General features: G+C 62.3%; 1 protein-coding gene and 1 long non-coding RNA gene across 2 annotated transcripts; both read right to left on the reverse strand.

The window, feature by feature from the left end:
- Positions 1–5,706: 5,706 nt before the first annotated feature.
- RNF208 (ring finger protein 208) lies at positions 5,707–6,880 on the reverse strand. Its single transcript, XM_029054453.1, has one exon. The coding sequence runs from the start codon at positions 6,846–6,848 to the stop codon at positions 6,075–6,077; it is 774 nt and encodes a 257-aa protein (XP_028910286.1). The 5' UTR covers positions 6,849–6,880; the 3' UTR covers positions 5,707–6,074.
- Positions 6,881–11,097: 4,217 nt separating this feature from the next.
- Positions 11,098–17,300, reverse strand: LOC114807827. The gene is made up of 3 exons (XR_003755878.1): positions 17,265–17,300; positions 16,519–16,643; positions 11,098–11,140 (listed from the first exon to the last, which is right to left on the reverse strand). It is a non-coding gene; the product is annotated as an uncharacterized LOC114807827 (long non-coding RNA).
- Between the last annotated feature and the right edge of the window lie 2,326 nt (positions 17,301–19,626).

Genomic DNA, 19,626 nt, shown 5'->3' on the forward strand with positions numbered 1-19,626 from the left:
ATTAAGGTTGTGACCCCCCCTTGGGGGACTGGGACTGTGTCCATCTCGATTCTCTGGTACCCACCCCGGCGCTTCAGTACGGTGCCCGGCACAGAGTAGGGACTCCGCGGGTTCCGTTAAAAAAACCAAAACAAAAAACCCTCTCCCCCCCGCCTCACAGCCCCCTCACACCCACCACCCTGTCCCTTTTCCTCCACCTCTGAGGAAGGGGAAGCCGAAGGCGGGGGCTGGGGACGGTTTGCCGTCCCTCCGCGTGACCCCCCCCCTCAGATGGCCGGAACACCCGGGTTCCGCCCCAGCCGGGCCCCAGGACGGAGCCGCTCCCCGCCTCCGGGTTTCGGGCGCTCATCCGTCTCCCACCCCCTTCCGCTGGGCTGGGATGGATCCACTGGATCCGGTCGGCGGCATCCCATCCCGAGGACTTTCCCACGCTGCCCTCCCGGCCCCTCCTGCCCCCACAGCCCCTGGGCCTCCCGAAGTTGGGACCCCCGCCCGGGATGCGGGGATGGATTCCCGCCTGCGGCTCAAGGGTTCGCTCCGTCCTTAGTGGACGACACCCGGGAAGTGACGGGGTCACCTTTCCTGCTCCCTCAAGTCCTCCTTTCCTGCCTTAGGCGGGAGAGCGGCCCACTGGGAAGAGCCCCGGCCCGGGAGTCACGGGACCTGGTTTCTAATCCCGCTTTGTCCGCCGGGGGACTTCTCTGGGCCTCAGTTTCCTCATCCGTCAAATGGGGGGGGGGGGGCGTTCAAAACCCGATCTCCTTCCTTAAGACAGTGAGCCCCGTGAGGGACTCGGTGATCCTCTATCTGCCTCGGCACTTTGTACGGTGCTTGGCACAAAGTAAGGGGCTAACAAATACCACCGCCACCCTAACCCTCACCCCCGACCTGGGGTCATGGGTTCTAATCCCGGCTCCGCCACCTGTCAGCTCTGTGACTCTGGGCGAGTCGCTTGACTTCTCTGTGCCTCGGTTACCTCCTCTGTAAAGTGGGGATGAAGTCTGTGTGCCTCACGTGGGACAGCCTGATGACCTTGTATCTACCCCAGCGCTTAGAACAGTGCTTGGCACACAGTAAGCGCTTAACAAATAACAACAACAGACGACACCGGGGCGTGCTGAGGGGGGTCGGAGGAGTGTGGGAAACTTTCTCCTCACCTGCACACCTGGGTTCAGCCCTGGAAGGGGTCAGAAGGTCACGGGGACTGTGCGTGTGTGTTTGTGTGTTGTGATGATAAGCAGCGTGGCTCGGGAAAGAGCCCGGGCTTGGGAGTCTGAGGTCGTGGGTTCAAATCCCGCCTCTGCCACCTGTCAGCCGGGTGACTGTGGGCGAGTCACTTCACTTCCCTGGGCCTCAGTTCCCTCCTCTTTAAAATGGGGATGAAGACGGTGAGCCCCACGGAGGACGACCTGATCACCCTGTATCTCCCCCAGCGCTTAGAACAGTGCTCCGCACATAGTAAGCGCTTAACAGAAACCAACATTATGATTATTAATAACGATGATATTTGTTGGCGGGGGGGGGGGGAGCTGTAGTGTAGTAGACCGAACTGAGAAGCAGTGTGGCCTGGTGGGTGGAGCCCGGGCCTGGGAGTCGGAAGGACCTGGGTTCTCATCCCCGCCCCACCACTCGTCCGCTGGGTGACCTTAGGCCGGTCACTTCCCCGGGCCACGTGCCGGTGCCGGCCCCGCCCACCGGCTCTGGACCCCCGGGAGCCCCTTCTCGGGGCGGGAGCGGGAGCGGGAGGCCGCCAGGGACGGGGCAAGACCGGAGGACCTCGAGGAGGAGGAAGAACGCCCCATCTGCACGGAGCCCTACGACGAGGCCCGGCACGGCCGGGCGCGGCTCGACTGCAAGCACGCGCTCTGCCGCCGCTGGCTCCCCGGCTCACCGGACGCCTCGCCTCGCCGGGCGTCGGCGTCGGCCGCCAGCGGACGCCCCGGCCGGACCGGGCCATCCGCCGCCTGCGGGACCGGCCGCCGCTCCGCTCCGCGCCCACCGGGCCCGGGCCCCGCTGCTGCTCTTCACGCCCCTGGCGCTGCTCGTGCCGCTCTTCTTCCTGCTGGGCAGATAGAGGGACGGGGACGGGGGCCCAGAACCCCAGGGCCCGGGACCCTTGATGGCTAGGGGAGCCCGAGGGAATGACCGGGAGCCGGCGGGGAGGGGGGGGTCTATTAAGGGGCCGGATCGAGGGACCAGCTGGACCCCCCGGGCCGAGAAGCCCAGAGCCCGGGGGGCCCGCCGACCAAGGGAGTCCCAGCCTGCGGGACCCGAGGACCGGGGAGCTCCGGGCCGGGGCACCTGCTGACCGCCAGCTGGGGGGCGGCTATCAACGGGGGAACCGGCTGTCCGTGGGCCGAGAAGCCCAGGCTCGGCCGACCGGGGGACCGAGAGGGCCCCGAAAGCCGGGGGAACCCCCAGCCCGGGTGACCGGCGGACAGGCTTGGAGTGGACTGAGACTGAGCTCGTTGCGGGCGGGGAATGTGTCCGTCCTAACGTCATATCGTCCTCTCCCAAGCGTTCAGTACGGCGCCGTGCACACGGTAAGCACTCACTTGCCTCCGAACGGATCTGGGGCCCTTCTGTTTGAGGCGGCTCAGAGCCCAGGGATCTGGAAGGACGGAGCCTGCACCCCCAGAGGGGTGGGGAAGAGGAATAATAGTTCTAGTATTCGTTAAGCGCTTAACCTTGTGCCGGGCAGCGACTGGGGGTGGGGGACTGTCCCGTCTGCCGTTACAGAGACGATGAATCCCCCGAGGTCTGACGACATCGTGCCCCCCGTGGCCTAGCGGCAAGAGCCCGGGCCTCGGAGTCAGAGGTCGCGGGTTCTAATCCCGGCTCCGCCGCTTGTCCGCTGCGTGACCTCGGGCGAGTCACTTCACCTGTGTCTCAGTTCCCTCATCTGTAGACTGGGGATTGAGACCGTGAGCCCCGTGTGGGACAGGGACTGGGTCCAACCTGACGACCTCGTATCTACCCCAGCGTTTAGAACAGTGCTTGGCACATAATAAGCACTTAACAAATACCATCATCGTTATTATTATGGGGTCCTCTCTCTCTCCCCACAGGAGCTCGGTGGGGCTGTGCCCAGATGGGCGTCCCCGGACCCCCTTCCCTCACAAGAGACCCAGACAACCCTCACAAACCTCCTGAAGGAGCATCTAAAAGTAAATCATCTGGGAGAACTGGCCTGGTGCCGGGAAGTCCCCTGGGAGGAGCGAGAATAATAGCATTCGTTAAGCGCTTACTACGCGCCAAGCGCCGTCCTAGCCGCCGAGGCAGAGACGAGGTAATGGGGTCGGACACGGTCCCCGTCCCACGTGGGGCTCGGAGTCTTCATCCCCATTTCACAGAGGAGGTGACTGAGGCCCGGAGATCACCCAGCAGACAAGTGGCGGAGCCGGGATCAGAACCACGTTCCTGTGACCGCCCCCCACAAGCCCGGGCTCTTGCCACTAGGCCATGCTGCTTCTAGATAAGAGGTGGGGGGGGGGGGGGGCGGGAGGCGACCGGGCCGCCTCTCCGGAGCGGTGAGGATGGGTTGGGGGCAGGAAGTAAAGGGGCTTGGGGGATGAAGAGAGGGTGAGGGCTAAAGGGAACTATTTCCTCCTTCCCTCCCTGTCGGCCTTTCTTCCCCCTCCCCGCCCCGAGGCCTCAGATAAGGAAAAAAGGCCTTTGCCCTCACCCCTTTCTCTCTCCCCGTCTTGACCCCAGGCCCACTTCTCCCTCCCCCCCACTTCTCCCTCCTCCAAAATTGAGTCTCCCCACCTGCCAAGCCTTACCGAAGGCCCATCTCCTCCTCCGAGAGGCCTTCCCCGACTGAGCCCTCCTTTCCTCTTCTCCCGCTCCCTTCCGCGTCTCCCCGACTCGCTCCCCTTCTTCATCCCCGCTCCCAGCCCCGCGTCGCTTACGTCCAGATCTCTCATTTTCTTTCTATTAATGTCCGTCTCCCCCTCTAGACCGTAAGATCATTGAAGGCGTCTGGAAGTCTCCCAGGTGCTTAATCCAGTGCTCTGCACACGGCAAGCGCTCAGGAAGTACGACTGGCTGACGGATGGGCTGACTGGTCTGAACGCGGCTCACCGGAGCCCTCCACAGATGAGCTCTGCCTCCCGGCACCCTCGGGTTTCAGGCCACTGGTCGGTTGCTGGCGTCGGTTTACGTCCGCCGTGTGACCTCGGACAAGTCACTTCGCTCCTCTGGGTCCCATTTTCCTCATCTGTAAAAAACGAGGGAAAGACATCCCTTCTCCTTCCTCCTTAGCCTGTGAGCCCCGTGTGGGACAGGGACTCTGTGTTGTTTCTGCCCCAGGGCCAGCACAGCGTTCGACACAAACTAAACGCCGAACAGATACGACAATTCTCCTTATTAGCTCCCGGGATTGGGCTGGGCGGGCAGCTCCTGCGAAGGCTTCCGCTGAGCCGGGACAGTGCTCGGCACCTAGTAAGCGCTAACAAATACCACCGTCATCACCAGTTACCTCCTCTGTAAAATGAGGATTAAGACCGTGAACCCCAAGTGGGACTGCATCCAACCCTGCATCATCCCCTGCTCTTCGTACGGTGCTCGGCACATAGCACGCGTTTAACGAGTATCATTTTTTTTTTTTTAAAAAAAAAAAACAATTAGACCAGGAATCCCCGCGAGGAAGCCGGCAGCGTGGCGCTGGCCGGTCCGTGAAAGCGACAGAGCTCAACGACAGTCCTCCAGGAGGGAAAACGAGGCCGCCGATTCTGGGACAGAAAGATGGCTAGACGGCAACCGCTGGGTCCGGAAGCCGGGACTCTCCAGGTAGGAGCGGCTCTTCCTCTGGGGAAGCAGCTCCGGGCCTCTGGAATCTGAGGGACGGAAGGAATCCCGACCTCAAGACGGCCCGTGGCCCCAGTTGCCCAGCTCGAAGAGTTCCCCAGCCCCCAGACTTTGGGGTTCGGAGCGTTGGACGTCTCAAGCCTCCCTCTCCTCCCCTAACTCTCGGTCGTCGCGGGGTTTTTTGGAGCGTTTACCGTGCTCCGAGCACTCGGGAAGGTCCGCTGCGGCATAACGGCGTCCTCCTCCCTCCCCGTCCTCGGGTCGGGGGGGTGGTGGGGAGAGGGTCCCGGGGGCCACGGGGATCGGGCGAAGCCCGGGTCGGCCATCCCGGGGAGAACCGGGAAGCGGAGGGGGGGGTCAGTTACGGAGAGGCAGACTTTGGCAAAGAGTTTTAATGGCAAAATTGGCTGCAGAGTCCCCCTCCTCCACGGGGGCGGGGTGGCCAGGAGGGCTATCGGGCCGGGGGGGGGGGGCCCTCCCCTTGAGACCCTGTTCGGTCCCCACCTGGGAGAAGCAGCTTCTGCGGGCAAAGAAAAGCAAAGAGCTGGGGGCGGAGGGCGGGGGGGGGCCCGGTAGCCCCACGGGGCCCCGGAGGGGCGAGGGGGGAAGGGAACCCAGGCCAGGAGGGGGGGGTGGGCATGGGCGGGTCTGAACCCTGACCAGATGGTGAGTTGGGTCCTGTCCCCGGAGGGAGGTGCCTAGGGAAGGCACGGCGGACGCGGGGTGTGACCGTCCGGGGGTCCCGGCGGGGGGCAGAGTGAGCGTCGGATGGTCCCGGTCGGGGGGAGGGCGGGCGACCGGGGGAGCATCCGGGGTCCCGGTCTCGGGGGAGGGCGAGTGACCGGGGGGTCCCGGTTGAGGGGAAGGTGGGTGACCGGGGGGTCCCGGTGGGGGGAAAGGCGGGGGGGGTTGGGGTGGTGGGGGAGGGCGACCATCCCGGCATCCTGGCTGGGGAAAGGGCGACCATCCAGGGGTCCCGGTCTGGGGAGGGCGACCGGCCACGGGTCCCGGTCTGGGGAGGGCGACCGGCCACGGGTCCCGGTCTGGGGAAGGTGAGCGGGGTTGGGCGGGGGGGGTCCCGGTCGGGGACGGGGGCGACCACCCTGAGGTCCCGGTCGGGGACGGGGGCGGCCGCCCGGGCGCAGGAGGGAGGTCCCGGTCTGGGGAAGGGGAGCGACCAGGGGGTCCGGGAGGCCGGCGGGGGAGGCCGACGGTCCCGAGGGTCCCGGCCGGGGGCGGGCGGCCGCCGGCCCGGCCCGCTCCCGCTACATGATGGCGCAGGAGGAGAGCGGGTTGCGGGCGTGACAGCTGCAGGCGGCCCCGCAGTACTGCCGGAAGGTCTGGTAGCAGCCGCGCTCGGCCTCGCCCACCCACTGGCCCGGGGCGGAGGCGGCCAGGGCCTCGGGGGGCAGGCGGCTGAGGATGGAGGTGTTGACGGCCAGGGCGGCCAGCCCGTAGTCGGTGAAGAGCACGGTCTCGCGGCGGCAGGTGGGGCAGGAGATGAACTTGTACTTGGGGCAGGACTCGTAGAGGATCTGTAGGCACTGCTCGCAGACCGAATGCAGGCAGGACAGGACGCGGGGCCGCCGGTGGGTCAGGTTGTACGTGTGGCCGCAGGTGGGGCACTCCAGCGGCTCCCCGGGCGGCCCCGGCCGCAGGACGTACTGGTTGACGATGACCTCGTCGGCCGGCGGGGCCCGGGGGAAGCCCGGCTCGGCGCTGCCCCGGCGGGGCCGGCGGGGCGGCGGGGGCGTGCGGGGCCCTCCGGCCAGGGGGGCCGGCCCGTCCCCGCCGCAGGCCTGGTTGACGATGATCTCCGTCTCGGAGGGCCAGGCCCGCTTGGGCGCCAGGGCCGGGGCCGGGCGCGGGGCCGGGGCGAAGCGCGGGGCCGGGGCCGGGCGGGCCGGGCCCCCTTGCAGTTCCGGGCACTTCTCCGGGTGGACGATCTTCATGGCCTCCATCTTGAAGAGGACCTGCTGCCCCTTGAGGCACGACATGAGAAGGCCCGGCAGGCCGCCGCCGCCGCCCTCCAGGGGCATCGGGTCGGCCGCTCTCAGGCGGGCCGGGCCGGGGCCGGGCGACCGCGGGGGCGGCCGCGGGGGGCGGCGGGGGGCGCGGGCATCCCGCTGGAGGGGTCCCCGGCCGCCCCCCCGGCTCCCCGGGGCGGCCAGCGGGGGCCGGGGCCGGCGGGGCCGGGGGCCGGGCGGGCGGGGAGCGGAGGGCCGGGCCGGGGCGCCGGGGGCGCGGCGCCCGGGAGGGCGGGGGCCCCCCGGGACCCCCGCCCCGCGCCCCGGGGCGGGCCCCGAGGCCGGGGTCGACGGCGGGCCGGGGTCAGCGGCGGGCGGGGAGGAGCCGGCCCCCGCCCCGGCTGGGCCCGCCGGCTCCCGGGCTCTCCGACGGCGGCATGGCTCCAGGGCGGGTCTCCCTCCCGGGCTCGGGGGGGCGGCGACGGGCGGGCCGGGGGGGGTCGGGGCGGCCGGCCCGCTGTCCCGCTCACGGACCGCGTCCCTCCGCCGCCGCCGCCGCGGGCATCGCCGGGGCGCTGCGGAGACCAGAGGACGGCTTGAGGGGGCCTGGAAGCGGGGCCCGGCTTCCCCCCCACCCCCGGGCCCCCGGCGGCCTGACCTCTGACCCCTAACCCCGGCACAACCTGGACCCGCCCTCCCGCCCCTCCGCGGACCTGGAGGACGGGGAGCCTCGGCCCTCGACGAGGCCTAGTCAAGTTACCCGCTCCCCCGCCCTCCGCCCCCCTCCCTACCCCTCGGACCGTTTCCCCCACCCCGGGCCGGACAGGGGCTGCGTGCGGGAGGGGGCCCCGCTTATCTCCCCCCACTTAGCCGGGGGCTGGGGATCTGGGGGGGCTCGAGGTCCGGAACGCAAGGTCCGGGGGGTCTCGAGAGACTCTCGTGTGGGGAGGCTGGGGGGGTTAAGGGGCCCGGGGGCTGGGGGCCTGTGGGGCCGGGGGGCCGGAGGGCTGGAGATCCGGGAGCGGGAGGGTCAGGGGACCCGGGTCTTGGGGGACTCGGAATGTGGGGATCCGGGCCGTCAGGGGACTCGGGGGGTCCGAGGGTCTCGGGGTTTGGGGTGTCGGGGGGCCGGAGGCCTGGGGTCGGGACGGTTAGGGGCCTTGGATTTGGGGGGGCTCGGAAGCTGGGGATCTGGAGGGTTGGGTCCTGGGGTCTGGGGGCGTTGGGGGGCTTGGGGTCTGGGAGTCCCGGGGGTCTGGGGCGTTGGGGGGTGGGGGTCTGGGGTCGGGGGGGTTCGGGGCCTTGGGGTTTGGGGGACTCGGAGTCTGGCCATCTGGGGGTCTGGGGCTTGGGGTCCGGGGGAGTTGGGGGCACTGAGAGCCCTCGGGGGCTCGGGAATTTGGGGTGTCGGGGGCTGGAGGTCTGAGATGGGGAGGGTTGGGGCCTCGGGGTCCGGGGGCCCGGAATCCGGGGCTCTGGGGAGGGCTGGGGGAGTCGGGGCTTGGAGTCCTTGAGGGTTCGGGAGGTGGGGGTGTCGGGGGGCCGCAGGTCTGAGGTCGGGAGGGTCGGGGCCTCGGGGGCCTGGAAGCTGGGGGTTTGGGGCCGGGGATCCGGGGGGCTGCAGGGGCTGGGGGAGTCGGGGGCCCGGGAGGCCTCGGGGCTTCGGGAGGTGGGGGCGTCGGGGGGCCGGAGGGCCGAGGTCGGGGGGCGGTTTGGGGGTCTCGGGGGCCTGGGGATCTGGGGGGGGTCCAGGGGGCGGGAGGGGCGGGCCCCGGGGGGCTGCCCGGGGGCGGAGGAGGGGGGGGGGGGGTTCGGGGGGAGGGGGGGCGGCCCATCGTGGGCGCGGGCCCGGGGCGGGGGGCGCGGCGGCGGCGGCAAGGCCGGACCGGACCGGACCCGCCGGGGGGGCGATGGGGAGGAGGACGAGGAGGAGGAGGGGGGGTGGGAGGGGGGGGTGGGGATGGGGGTCCCCCGGGCGAGCCTGCCCCCGTCCCCCGCCCGCATCGGGCCGCCCATCACCTGCTCCGGCCCCGCACAGCCGGGGGATGCGCGGCTCCGCTCGGCTCCGCTCCCGTGCGGCCCGGTGCGGTCCGGTGCGCTGCGGTGCGGTCCGCTCCCGTGCGGTGCGGGGTGGGGGTCGCCCCGGGGGGGATGGGGGGGGTCCCGGGGCGTGCGGGGAGCGGCAGGTGCGTGCGGAGCCGGGCGCGCTCTGCGGCGGGGACGCGGGGACCGCAGTGCGCGCGCCGCCCCGGACCGCCCCGCGCGCCCCCGCCCCGCGCGCGCCCCCGCCCCCCCCGACACGCCCCCCGACCCCGGGACCCCCGACCCCCGCACCACCGGACCCTTCACCGGACGGGGGGGCGGAGACCCAGGCGGAGACAGAGACAGGGACGGAGACAGACAAAGGCACCTGCCCCAGCGTCCCCACGCCCCCCAAAACACCCCTCCCGACACCTTTGCTCTCCCGCCCACCCACCCCGACCCCTCGTACAGCTCCTCTTGCCCCCCCCCCCCGACCGCCCCAAAGCCCCCTTTCCCTCCCCTGACCTCCCCCCTCCCCCTCCTCCCAGCCTAGAGCTCCTCTTTGCTCTCCCGACCACCCCCCGAAGCCCCCTTGCCCTTCCCCGACCCCCCGCCCGCCCCCTCCTCCCTACCTTGAGCTCCTCTTGCTCTCCCTGACCCTCCCCTAAAGCCCCCTTTCCTCATCCCCACCCCCTCCTGGCCTAGAGCTCCTCTCTGCTCTCCTGCCCACCCCCTAAAAGCCCCCTCGCCCTTTCCTCACCCCACCCACCCCCTCTTCCCAGCCCAGAGCTCCTCTTTGCTCTCCTGCCCACCCCCAAACCCCCCCTTGCCCTTTCCTCCCCCCCCTTCTAGAGCTCCTCTTCGCTCTCCCTGACCCTCCCCTAAAGCCCCTTTCCCGCCCCCCTCAAGTGCCCCTTCCCCGCCCCCCCAAAGCTCCCCTTCCCTCTCCCGACCCCTCCAGCTCCTTTTCACTCTCCGGATCAGTCGGCGATATTTACTGAGCACCAACTGTGTGCGGGACACTGTACCAAACGCTTGGGAGAGGACGATACAACAGTAAACGGACCCATTCCCTGCCCGAAAGGAGCTTAGAGTCTAGAGGGAGCTGACGGGCTGGATAAACCCCCCACCCCAAACTCCCCTTTATTTCCCTGACCCCTCCAGCTTCTTTTGCCTTTCCTGACCATCTGATCAATGGTCCTTTTTGAGCACTTACCATGTAGCCCACTGAACTGAGCGCTGGACGGAGTGAAGCAGCGTGGTCTCGTGGATAGAGCGTGGTCCTAGGAGTTCTGCCCCTTGGCTGTGTGACCTCGGGCAAGTCATTTCACTTGTCTGTGCCTCAGTTCCCTCATCTGTAAAATGGGGATTGAGACCGTCAGCCCGACGCGGGACAGGGACTGTTTCCAACTCGATTTGCTTGAATCCACTTAGAACAGTGCCTGGCACATAGTAAGGGCTTAACAAATACCATCATTATTATTGTTATTTCAATGGAATAGAATTGGATGACACGCGGGGAGCTTACAGTCTAGACAACCCCCTTGAAATTCCCCTTCACTCTCCTGACCCCCCCCCCCAAATTCACCCCCCCCCCCAACCAAGCAGCGTGGCTCAGTGGAAAGAGCCCGGGCTTGGGAGTCAGAGGTCACGGGTTCAAATCCCGGCTCCGCCACTTGTCAGCTGTGGGACTTTGGGCAAGTCATTCACTTCTCTGGGCCTCTGTTACCCCATCTGTAAAATGGGGATGAAGACCGTGAGCCCCACACGGGACAACCCGATCACCTTGGATCCTCCCCAGCGCTCGGAACAGTGCTTTGCACATTGTAAGCGCTTAACAAATCATCATTATTATTATCATTCCGTCCCCGAGCCAGATCTATTATTCTCGGAAAACCCATCCTTCTCCTCTTCCACCTGCCTTACTTCCTCTTTTCCTGTTGCACGGCTCTCTCGTATTGGTCTCTCCCACACGCTCAGTACAGCGCTCTGCTCTAGTAAGTGTTCAATAAATACCACCGATTGCTGATTCTCCCCCTCTCCAATCTTCCCCTAATGCCACCACCCCGGCCGGTAAAGCTTCCAACACCCGGGACGAATGCACCCTCTCCTTTACGTCCGGCAACCCGGCCAACTCCGCACATCCGTACTCCCCTCCGGACCGCACAGTCCCCGCAGAAACAGCCCCGACCCTTGAGTCCGTCTCCACAATACCTCAGCCTAGGCGGCCCCTCACCTCGGCCGGGAGGCAGAGGAGCTGGGTTCTAATTCCACTTCTGCCACGTGTCTGCTGTGTGACCTCGGGTGAATCGCTTCACTTCGCCGGGCCTCCGTTACCTCATCTGTAAAATGGGGGAATCGAAACCTGTTCTCCCTCCCACTGAGACTGTGAGCCCTCTATGGGACCGGGACTGGGTCCACGTGATGATCCTGTACCTCCCCCAGTGCTCAGGACAGTGCTGGACACAGAGCAAGTGCTTAACAAATACCACGATTATTATTAGCACTAGTAGTAGCCGTGCTGGGAGAGATGCCCCCGTGGCGTCATATGCGTCGGAGACGACGGCGTAAGACAAGTAGTATTGTGGTTATCGATCGGTCGATCGATCGATTGGGTTTACTGAGCGCTCACCGTGTGCAGAGCACTTCGGCAAATACAATATGACTGAGGTGGTGGACGTATTCCCTGCCCACAGCGAGCTTACAATCTGGGGGGGGGGGATCCTATTAGTAGCAATAAATTATGGATATATATTTCTTATTCTTATCTGAGCTCTCATCACCGCAGCCTCAGTCAATGGTATTAGTTGAGCACCTACTGTGTGCAGAGCACTGGACTAACCACTTGAGAGAACACAGGAGAGCTGGTAGACATGAGTTAGCAAACAGAATATCCCCAATCTGACCAGGCCTTAACATTTAGCCAGGGGCTGGGACAGGGGATAATAGCTGTGCTAAACTCTTTGCTAAACACTGGAGTAGTCACTGTATTAAGCTCTTGGGAGAGTATAGCATAACAACATAAAAGACACATTCCCTGCCAGTCCATCGTATTTACTGAACGCTTCCCGCGTGCAGAGTACCGTACTAATCGCTTGGGAGAATTCAATACGATAAACGGACACATTCCCTGCCCACGACGAGTGCACAGTCTAGAGGGGGGGACAGACGTGACTAGAAAGAAATAAATGACACGAATAGAAAGAAAGAAATGACGGAGAGGGACACGGAAGTGGTGTGGGGCCGGGAGGGAGGATGAAGGGAGCGAGTCAGGGCGACGCAGAAGGGAGGGGGAGGAGAGGAGGGCTTAGTCGGGGAAGGCTTCTTGGAGGCGATGGGCCCTCGATGAGGTTTTGATGTGAGGTAGAACAATTATCTGACGAGAGCGGCTCCCCCCACCACCACCAAGTCCTCCGCGGGGGCCCCAAGAGCTCGGAACTGGAATGCCGGCCTCCGAAAATCTGGGGCAGAAATTCCCAGGCGTCTCAGCGCGCTCGGCAGACCGGGCCCGGGATAACCGGCTCGGGTTACCTTCCCTGAGCAATATTTTTCGGAGGATCGCAGGACTGACAAGAAGATGGAGAAGGGTGGCCTGCTCTGAGGAGCCAGTGATGATGATGGTATTTGTTAAGCGCTGACTATGTGCCAGGCACCGTACTAAGCGCTGAGGGGGGATACAAGCCAATCGGGTTGGACGCAGGCCCCGTCCCACACGGGGCTCGCAGTCTCCATCCCCATTCCACAGACGAGGGAACTGAGGCACGGAGAAGTGAAGTGACTTGCTCAAGGGCACGCAGCGAACGAGAGGCGGAGCCGGGATTAGAACTCAGGTCCTCTGACCGGCCCAGACCTGCCTCTTTCCACCAGGCCACGCCGCTTCCCGTTATATCGATATTATAAGAGCGAGAAGCGGCGTGGTCTAGCGGAAAGAGCCCGGACCCGGGTAACCGAAGACCTGGATCTAATCCCGGCTCTGCCACTTGCCTGCTGGGTGACTTTGGGCAAGGCACTCGACTTCTCTGTGCCTCAGTTTCCTCATCTGTAAAATGGGGATTCGATACCTGTTCTCCCTCCTCCAGAGACGGGGACTTCTGGGGTGGAACAAAGCCCGTGTCCGACCTGATTATTTTGTATGTATCCCAGTGCTTAGCCTGGTGCTTGGCACATAGTGTGTAACAAATATGACGATTATTCAGTCAGTCCATCATATTTATTGAGCGCTTACTGTGTGCGGAGCCCAGGAGAGTACAACGTCACACTAGTCAGACGCACTCCCTGCCCACAACGAGTTTACAAACCTAGAGGGGGAATTATCATCATTAGACCCTCCATCCGGCGCTCAGAACAGTGCTCGGCACATAGTGAGCGCTTAAATACCATCATCATCATCATCATCCTCAACCTGGGAGGTGGAGGAGGATGAAGCCTCATGGATCGACTCACTTTGCGGGACCTGAGGAGAAGAAGGGGGAGAGTTTAGCTGCCTAGGGAACCGCTCAGATGTTTTGGGGTGCCACAGGTAGCCAAGCTTTGATGGGGTGACATCTTCCCAGTAGAGGGGGAAGAGGATCAATTAAGGATGGCACTTTTGATTCTTTCTAGCAAGGAAGCATTAGTCAAAGATCTAAAAATAGGTGGACGTCTTGGTGGAAATGAGATTAGAAAGATGATTATATCTAAGAGCCCAAGGAGGAGAAAAATTGGCAAACTCAAAAAATGAACTTGAGGAACAAGGGCCCCTCTAGATTATAAGATCCTCAAGGGCAAGGATCCGGCCTAGTAATAATAATAATAACAACGGGCTTTGTTAAGCGCTTACTATGTGCCGAGCACCGTTCTAAGCGCTGGGGTAGACACAGGGGAACCAGGTTGTCCCACGTGGGGCTCACGGTCTTCATCCCCATTTGACAGCTGAGGTCAGTGAGGCCCAGAGAAGTGAAGTGACTTGCCCAAGGTCACACAGCAGACACGTGGCGGAGCCGGGATTAGAACCCACGACCCCTGACTCCCAGGGCCGGCCTCTTTCCGCTAGGCCGCGCTGCTTCTCCGGGCAGACCCGATCCCGCGAGCGGCTTCCGGCATAGACGGGGAGGCAGACATGGGTTCCATTTAAAAAGTTTAAATTTAAAAAGCAAATTATCGATAGGACCAGCGGCAGAGGGTAAGACGTGCTGCGGGGCTGGGGGAGGGATTGACTGTTGAGGCCTTACCAGGCGATGCAGAAAGGAGGGCAAATAGAGGAGATGGGGCTCAGTCAGGGAAGGCTTCCTGGAGGAGATCCGATTTTAGGAGGGCTTTGAAGGAGCGGAGGCCGGTGGTCTGCAGCTCGGAAAAGGGAGGGCGGTCCGGGCCCGGGGGAGGACGTGGGCGAGGGGTCGGCGGCGAGAGGGACGAGTTCGAGGTGCAGCGAGTAGGGTTGGCGTTAGAGTATTCATTCATTCAATTCATTCAACAGCATTTATCGAGCGCTTACTATGTGCAGAGCACTGTACTAAGCGCTTGGAATGAACAAGTCGGCAACAGATAGAGACGGTCCCTGCCGTTGGACGGGCGCACAGTAGGGAGCGGGAGGCGTGGCCCAGTGGATAGAGCCCGGGCCTGGGAGTCGGAAGGTTGTGCCTTCAAATCCCGCTTCTGCCGTGTGACCTTGGGCAAGCCGCTTTGCTTCTTTGTGCCTCAGTTTCCTCATCTGTAAAACGGCGATTAAGGACCGTGAGCCCCACGCGGGACAGGGACGGTGTCTAACCCGGTTTGGCTTGGGTCCACCCCAGCGCTCGGTACAGTGCTCCACACAGAGTGCTTCACAAATACCAGAATTATTACGAGGAGGGAATTATTGTACCAAAATCATTATTAGGAGAGAGTGAGCGCTCGAAACACACCATTGATTGATCATGGGTTGATGTAAATTATAGCAGGTTGGAGGCATTTGAAGCGGGAATAACTGCTTAGGGGTAGAGAGAAACTCAGAACCCAAAGAGCTGTATGCTCATCCCTAGACTGTAAGGTCACGGTGGGCAGGGAAGGTGTCTGTTTACCGTAATAGCATCCTTTCCCAAGCGCTCAGCACAGCGTTCTGCACACCGTCAGCGCTCCGTAAGTCCGGCTGAATGAATGAGCTCCCGGAAGCCGGCCGCTTTTCGGTCAGCTCGGAAGGCTCAGGGACAAAATGGATCAGCGACGAGTCATAAGGTGGCAAGGCGGCGCTCAGCTCGACTTCATCTTCTCGACTCCGTCGATCGATCAATTAATCGGGGGGATTTATCGAGCGCTCACTGTGTGCCGAGCACTGCGCTAACATGCATATGAACGTCCGTCTTCCCCCCCTAGAACGTAAGCTCGTTACGGGCAGGGAACGCATCTGCCAACTTCGATGGCGCGTACTCTCCCGAGCGCGCGGCACAGGGCTCTGCACGTAGTCAGTACGCAATAAATACGATTGATTGAGTGATTGGCAATCAATCACGCCACGAGAAGCGGCGAGGCCCAGCTGGAAGAGCCCGGGACCTGGGGTTCTGTTCCCGGCTCGGCCCCTTGTCTGCCCGTGTGCTTGAGCCAGTCACTTCACCTCTCTGGGCCTCAGTTTCCTCATCTGGAAAACGGAGATTCGATTCTACTCCCTCCACTTGTGAGCTCCACGTGGGACAGGGACTGGGTCCGACCCGATTAACTTGGATCCACCCCAGCGTTTAGTACAGCGTTTGGCATAGAGTAAGCGCCTAAGCAGCGTGGCTCAGTGGAAAGAGCACGGGCTTGGGAGTCAGAGGTCATGGGTCCTAATCCCAGCTCCGCCACTTGCCAGCTGTGTGACTTCGGGCAAGTCACTTCACTCCTCTGGGCCTCAGTTCCCTCATCTGTAAAATGGGGATGAGAACCGAGCGCCCCACGCGGGACAACCTGATCACCTCGTGTCCCCCAGCGCTTAGAACAATGCTTTGCACATAGTAAGCGCTGAACAAATGCCACCGATATTATTACCTTTATCAGTAGTATCAATAAAATAATAGTAATAACAATGGTAATAATAATAACGATCACGGTATCTACTGGACTCCAGCTCCACCAAGCCTCGCCGGCTAAGCCTGTGGCGTTCAGCTCCGCTGCCTTCAACCTATTTCTCATTCCATTCCCCCTTCCTGGAATGCCGTCCCCCCCTCCGATTCCCCCTCCTTCAAAGCCACCCCTGATCGAGATATCCTCCCGGCCTTCCTCATTCCGGAGGGAGACCTCTCCTTTGTCGGGAAATCCACCTTTGATTGACCCCCGTGGCTGACGGCCTGGTCCCCTCTTGGATACGCAAAAAGTCGCCCCTCGTTCTGTGGCCCGGCTTATTTTTTTTTTAACGGCGCTTAATAATAATGATGGTATTAAGCGCGGACTACGTGCCGAGCGCTGCTAATAATAATAACGGTGGTATCTGTTAAGCGCCTACTATGCGCCGTGTACTAAGTGCTGGGGTAGATGTAAGATAATCAGGCTGTCCCACGTGGGGGCTCACGGTCTTAATCCCCATTTTGCATTTGAGGACACTGAAGACCGGAGGAGTGAAGCCACCCGCCCGGGGTCACCCAGGAGAAACTGCGGCCGAGCTGGGATTCGAATCCACGTCCTCTGGCTCCCGGGCCTGGGTTCTACCCACTAGGCCACGCTGCTTCTCCTGCTCACGCCCGGATCTCCAACCTTGAACGGAGATTTTTATACTTATGCGCTTTCACCTTACCTCATTAAATGCTTTCGCTCGCGTGCTCGCTCTTGACTCTACGTAGCTCGAGGGCAGCGACTTTCTTTTTCCTGTTTTGTACATCGCTTCAGGACCTAGCCCAGCGCTTCTCACAAAGTAGTCACCTAAGAGGAATAATCACGGTGCTCGTTCGGCGCTCCCTGTGTGCCGAGCGTCGCGCTAAGCCCTGGGGAGCATATGAGCTAATCAGGTTGGACACAGTCGCCGTCCCACATGGGGATAATGATAATGTCGGTATTTGTTAAGCGCTTACTATGTGCGGAGCACTGTTCTAAGCGCCGGGGGAGATGCAGGATAATCAGGTTGTCCCACGTGAGGCTCACAGTTAATCCCCATTTTCCAGATGAGGGAACTGAGGCCCAGAGAAGTGACTTGCCCACAGCTGCCAAGTGGCAGAGCCGGGATTCGAACCCATGACCTCTGACTCCCAAGCCCGGAGAGGGAACGAATCCCCACTGTTCGGCGGAGGAAACTGAGGTACAGAGGGGTGAAGTGACTTGCCCAAGGTCACATGGCAAGCAAGAGGCAGAGCCGGGATGAGTTAACCAATCGATCCTATTTACTGAGTGCTTACTTCGTGCAGAGCACTGGACTAAGCGCTTAGGAGAGTACGATGCGACGGAATTAGCAGACACGTTCCGTAACGCGCTGACAGGCTAAATGGGGAGACGGACGTTAATACGAATAAAATAGTTATTTATAATTTATGATTCAAAGATACGTACATACGTGCCGTAGGGTGAGGGGTGGGGAGAATATCAGCCCCACTTGGGACATCCTGATTGAGAAGCAGCGTGGCTCAGTGGAACGAGCCCGGGCTTGGGAGTCGGAGGTCATGAGTTCGAATCCCGTCTCTGTCACTTGTCAGCTGGGTGACTGTGGGCGAGTCACTTCACTTCTCTGGGCCTCGGTGACCTCATCTGTAAAATGGGGATGAAGACCGTGAGCCTCAGGTGGGCCGACCTCATCACCCCGTATCTCCCCCAGCGCTTAGAACAGCGCTCTGCACAGAGTAAGCGCTTAAATACCAACACTATTATTATTATCATCATCATCTCCGGCTCCGCCACTTGCCTGCTGTGTGCCCTTGGCCAAGTCACTTCCCTTCTCCGGGCCTCAGTGACCTCCTCTGCCAAATGGGGATGCAGCCCGTGAGCCCCACGCGGGGCCACCTGATGACCCGCATCTCCCCCAGCGCTTAGAACAGTGCTGGGCACCTAGTAAGCGCTTCACAAACACCACCATTATCATCATTATCGCCGAGCAAATGCCACCGTTCTCCTTATTAGGAGCTCCGAGCGTGTGCGGAGCACTGTCCTGAGCGCTTAGGGAGAGAGCAAGAGGAGAATAAAGAGACGCGTTCCCTGCCGGCGGCGAGTCTATCCGGCCCAGCGTTTAGCACAGGGGCCGCGACGCTGCGCGTCCCTCCCGCTGTCCTGTCCTGGGGCAGCGGCGGGCACGGACACTAGAGGGCGCAGCGGCGACACAGGCCGCCCGCCCCAGGCTCCGCCTACGTCACGCGCCGGCCCCGCCCCCTTCCAGCCGCAGCCAATCAGACCCCGCCCCCGCCTAGGCCCCGCCCCCTCCCCCCGGCCTGGGTTTGGTCTGCGGTGCCGGTCCCGCTGGCGCCACCTTGCGGCGGATCCCGGAACGACGACGCAGGGACCGGCCCGCCCCCCCCCCCCCCCACCGCCCGCAGGACTTGTGGCCCCCGGACTGAGCCCATCGTTTAGCGCAGGGGCTGTTCCACACGGCCTAACGGGCCGCGGTCTGGGTGCGGAGGACCTGGGTTCCCATCCCGCCTCCACCCCCTGCTGGGTGACCTTGGGCACGGCCCTTGACGTCTCTGGGCCTCAGTTGCCTCCTCTGTAAAGTGGGCATTAAGTGCCTCTTCTCCCTCCCCCGTCATCGATGGCATTTATTCATTCGGTCGTATTTATTGAACGCTTACTCTGTGCGGAGCACTGTACTAAGCGCTTGGGAAGGTACATTTCGACGACAGATAGAGACCGTCCCTGCCCACGACGGGCTCGCAGGCTAGAAGGGGGCAGAGAGACAGCAAAACAGAACGAAACAAGGACACGAGCATCGATACAAATAAATAGAATGATTTATGGAGTCCTGACTCTGTGCAGAGCACTGCACTTAGCACTTGGGAGAGGGCGACACAACAGAGTTGTTAAAGGTGACCTCTGCCCCCCCAGAAGTTCAGAGGCTAACGTTAAAATTACAATTCCTTCATTCAATCGTATTTATTGAGCGCTTACTTTGTGCAGAGCACTGTACTAAGCGCTTGGGAAAGTACACAGTTCGACAACAGACGAGAGACCGTCCCTGCCCACGCCGGGCTCACAGGCTCGAAGTGGGGAGAGAGACAGCAAAACAGAACAGAACAAGGGGACAAGCATCGATGCAAATAAATAGAATGATAGATCTATACACATCCTCAATAAAATAAATAGAATAATAAATGTGTACATAGAAACATAAGCGGTGTGGGGCGGGGAAGGGGGTAGAGCAGAGGGAAAGGGAGGGCTCAGTCTGGGAAGGCCTCCTGGAGGAGGGGAACTCTCAGTAGGGCTTTGAAGGGGGGAATGGTGCTAGTTTGGCAGAGTTCTCGCTTAATATTATCATAATTGTCGTTATTAACTGACACGATAGACGCATTGGCTTAACGGAAAGAGCACGGACTTGGGAGTCAGAGGTCGTGGGTTCTAATCTCTCCGACCCATCCAGCTCTTTCAAAGCATCACGCCCCTCCTTGCCTCCCTCTCCTCTCTCCCCACTCTCCATGACCAGACTGTGCTCTCAACTCCACTCTCTCTATTCAACTCGCTCGCTCCCCTTTCCCTGTCGCGCTCACACCACAAACCCACAGCCCCGGATGACCGCCACTGTCCACCTCCTTCGCTCTTAGGCTCGAGCTGCTGAACGCTGCCGGCCAAAGTCTAAACACCAGGCCAAACCTGTTCACTTGAACTGACCCTTTTCTGCCTTAATTCTGCCCTCTCCTCTGCCAGGCAAAACTGTTTTTCTTCCCTCATCGATACCCATGCCCGTCACCGCCGCCAACTGCTCCGGACATTT

The sequence above is a fragment of the Ornithorhynchus anatinus genome, chromosome X4 (genome assembly GCF_004115215.2).
Source record: "Ornithorhynchus anatinus isolate Pmale09 chromosome X4, mOrnAna1.pri.v4, whole genome shotgun sequence".
Lineage (NCBI taxonomy): Eukaryota > Metazoa > Chordata > Mammalia > Monotremata > Ornithorhynchidae > Ornithorhynchus > Ornithorhynchus anatinus.

What these genes read in the sequence shown, in the direction of transcription:
- RNF208 (XM_029054453.1), bottom strand. Translation starts at nt 6,848, where the DNA reads ATGCCCCTGGAGGGCGGCGGCGGCGGCCTGCCGGGCCTTCTCATGTCG.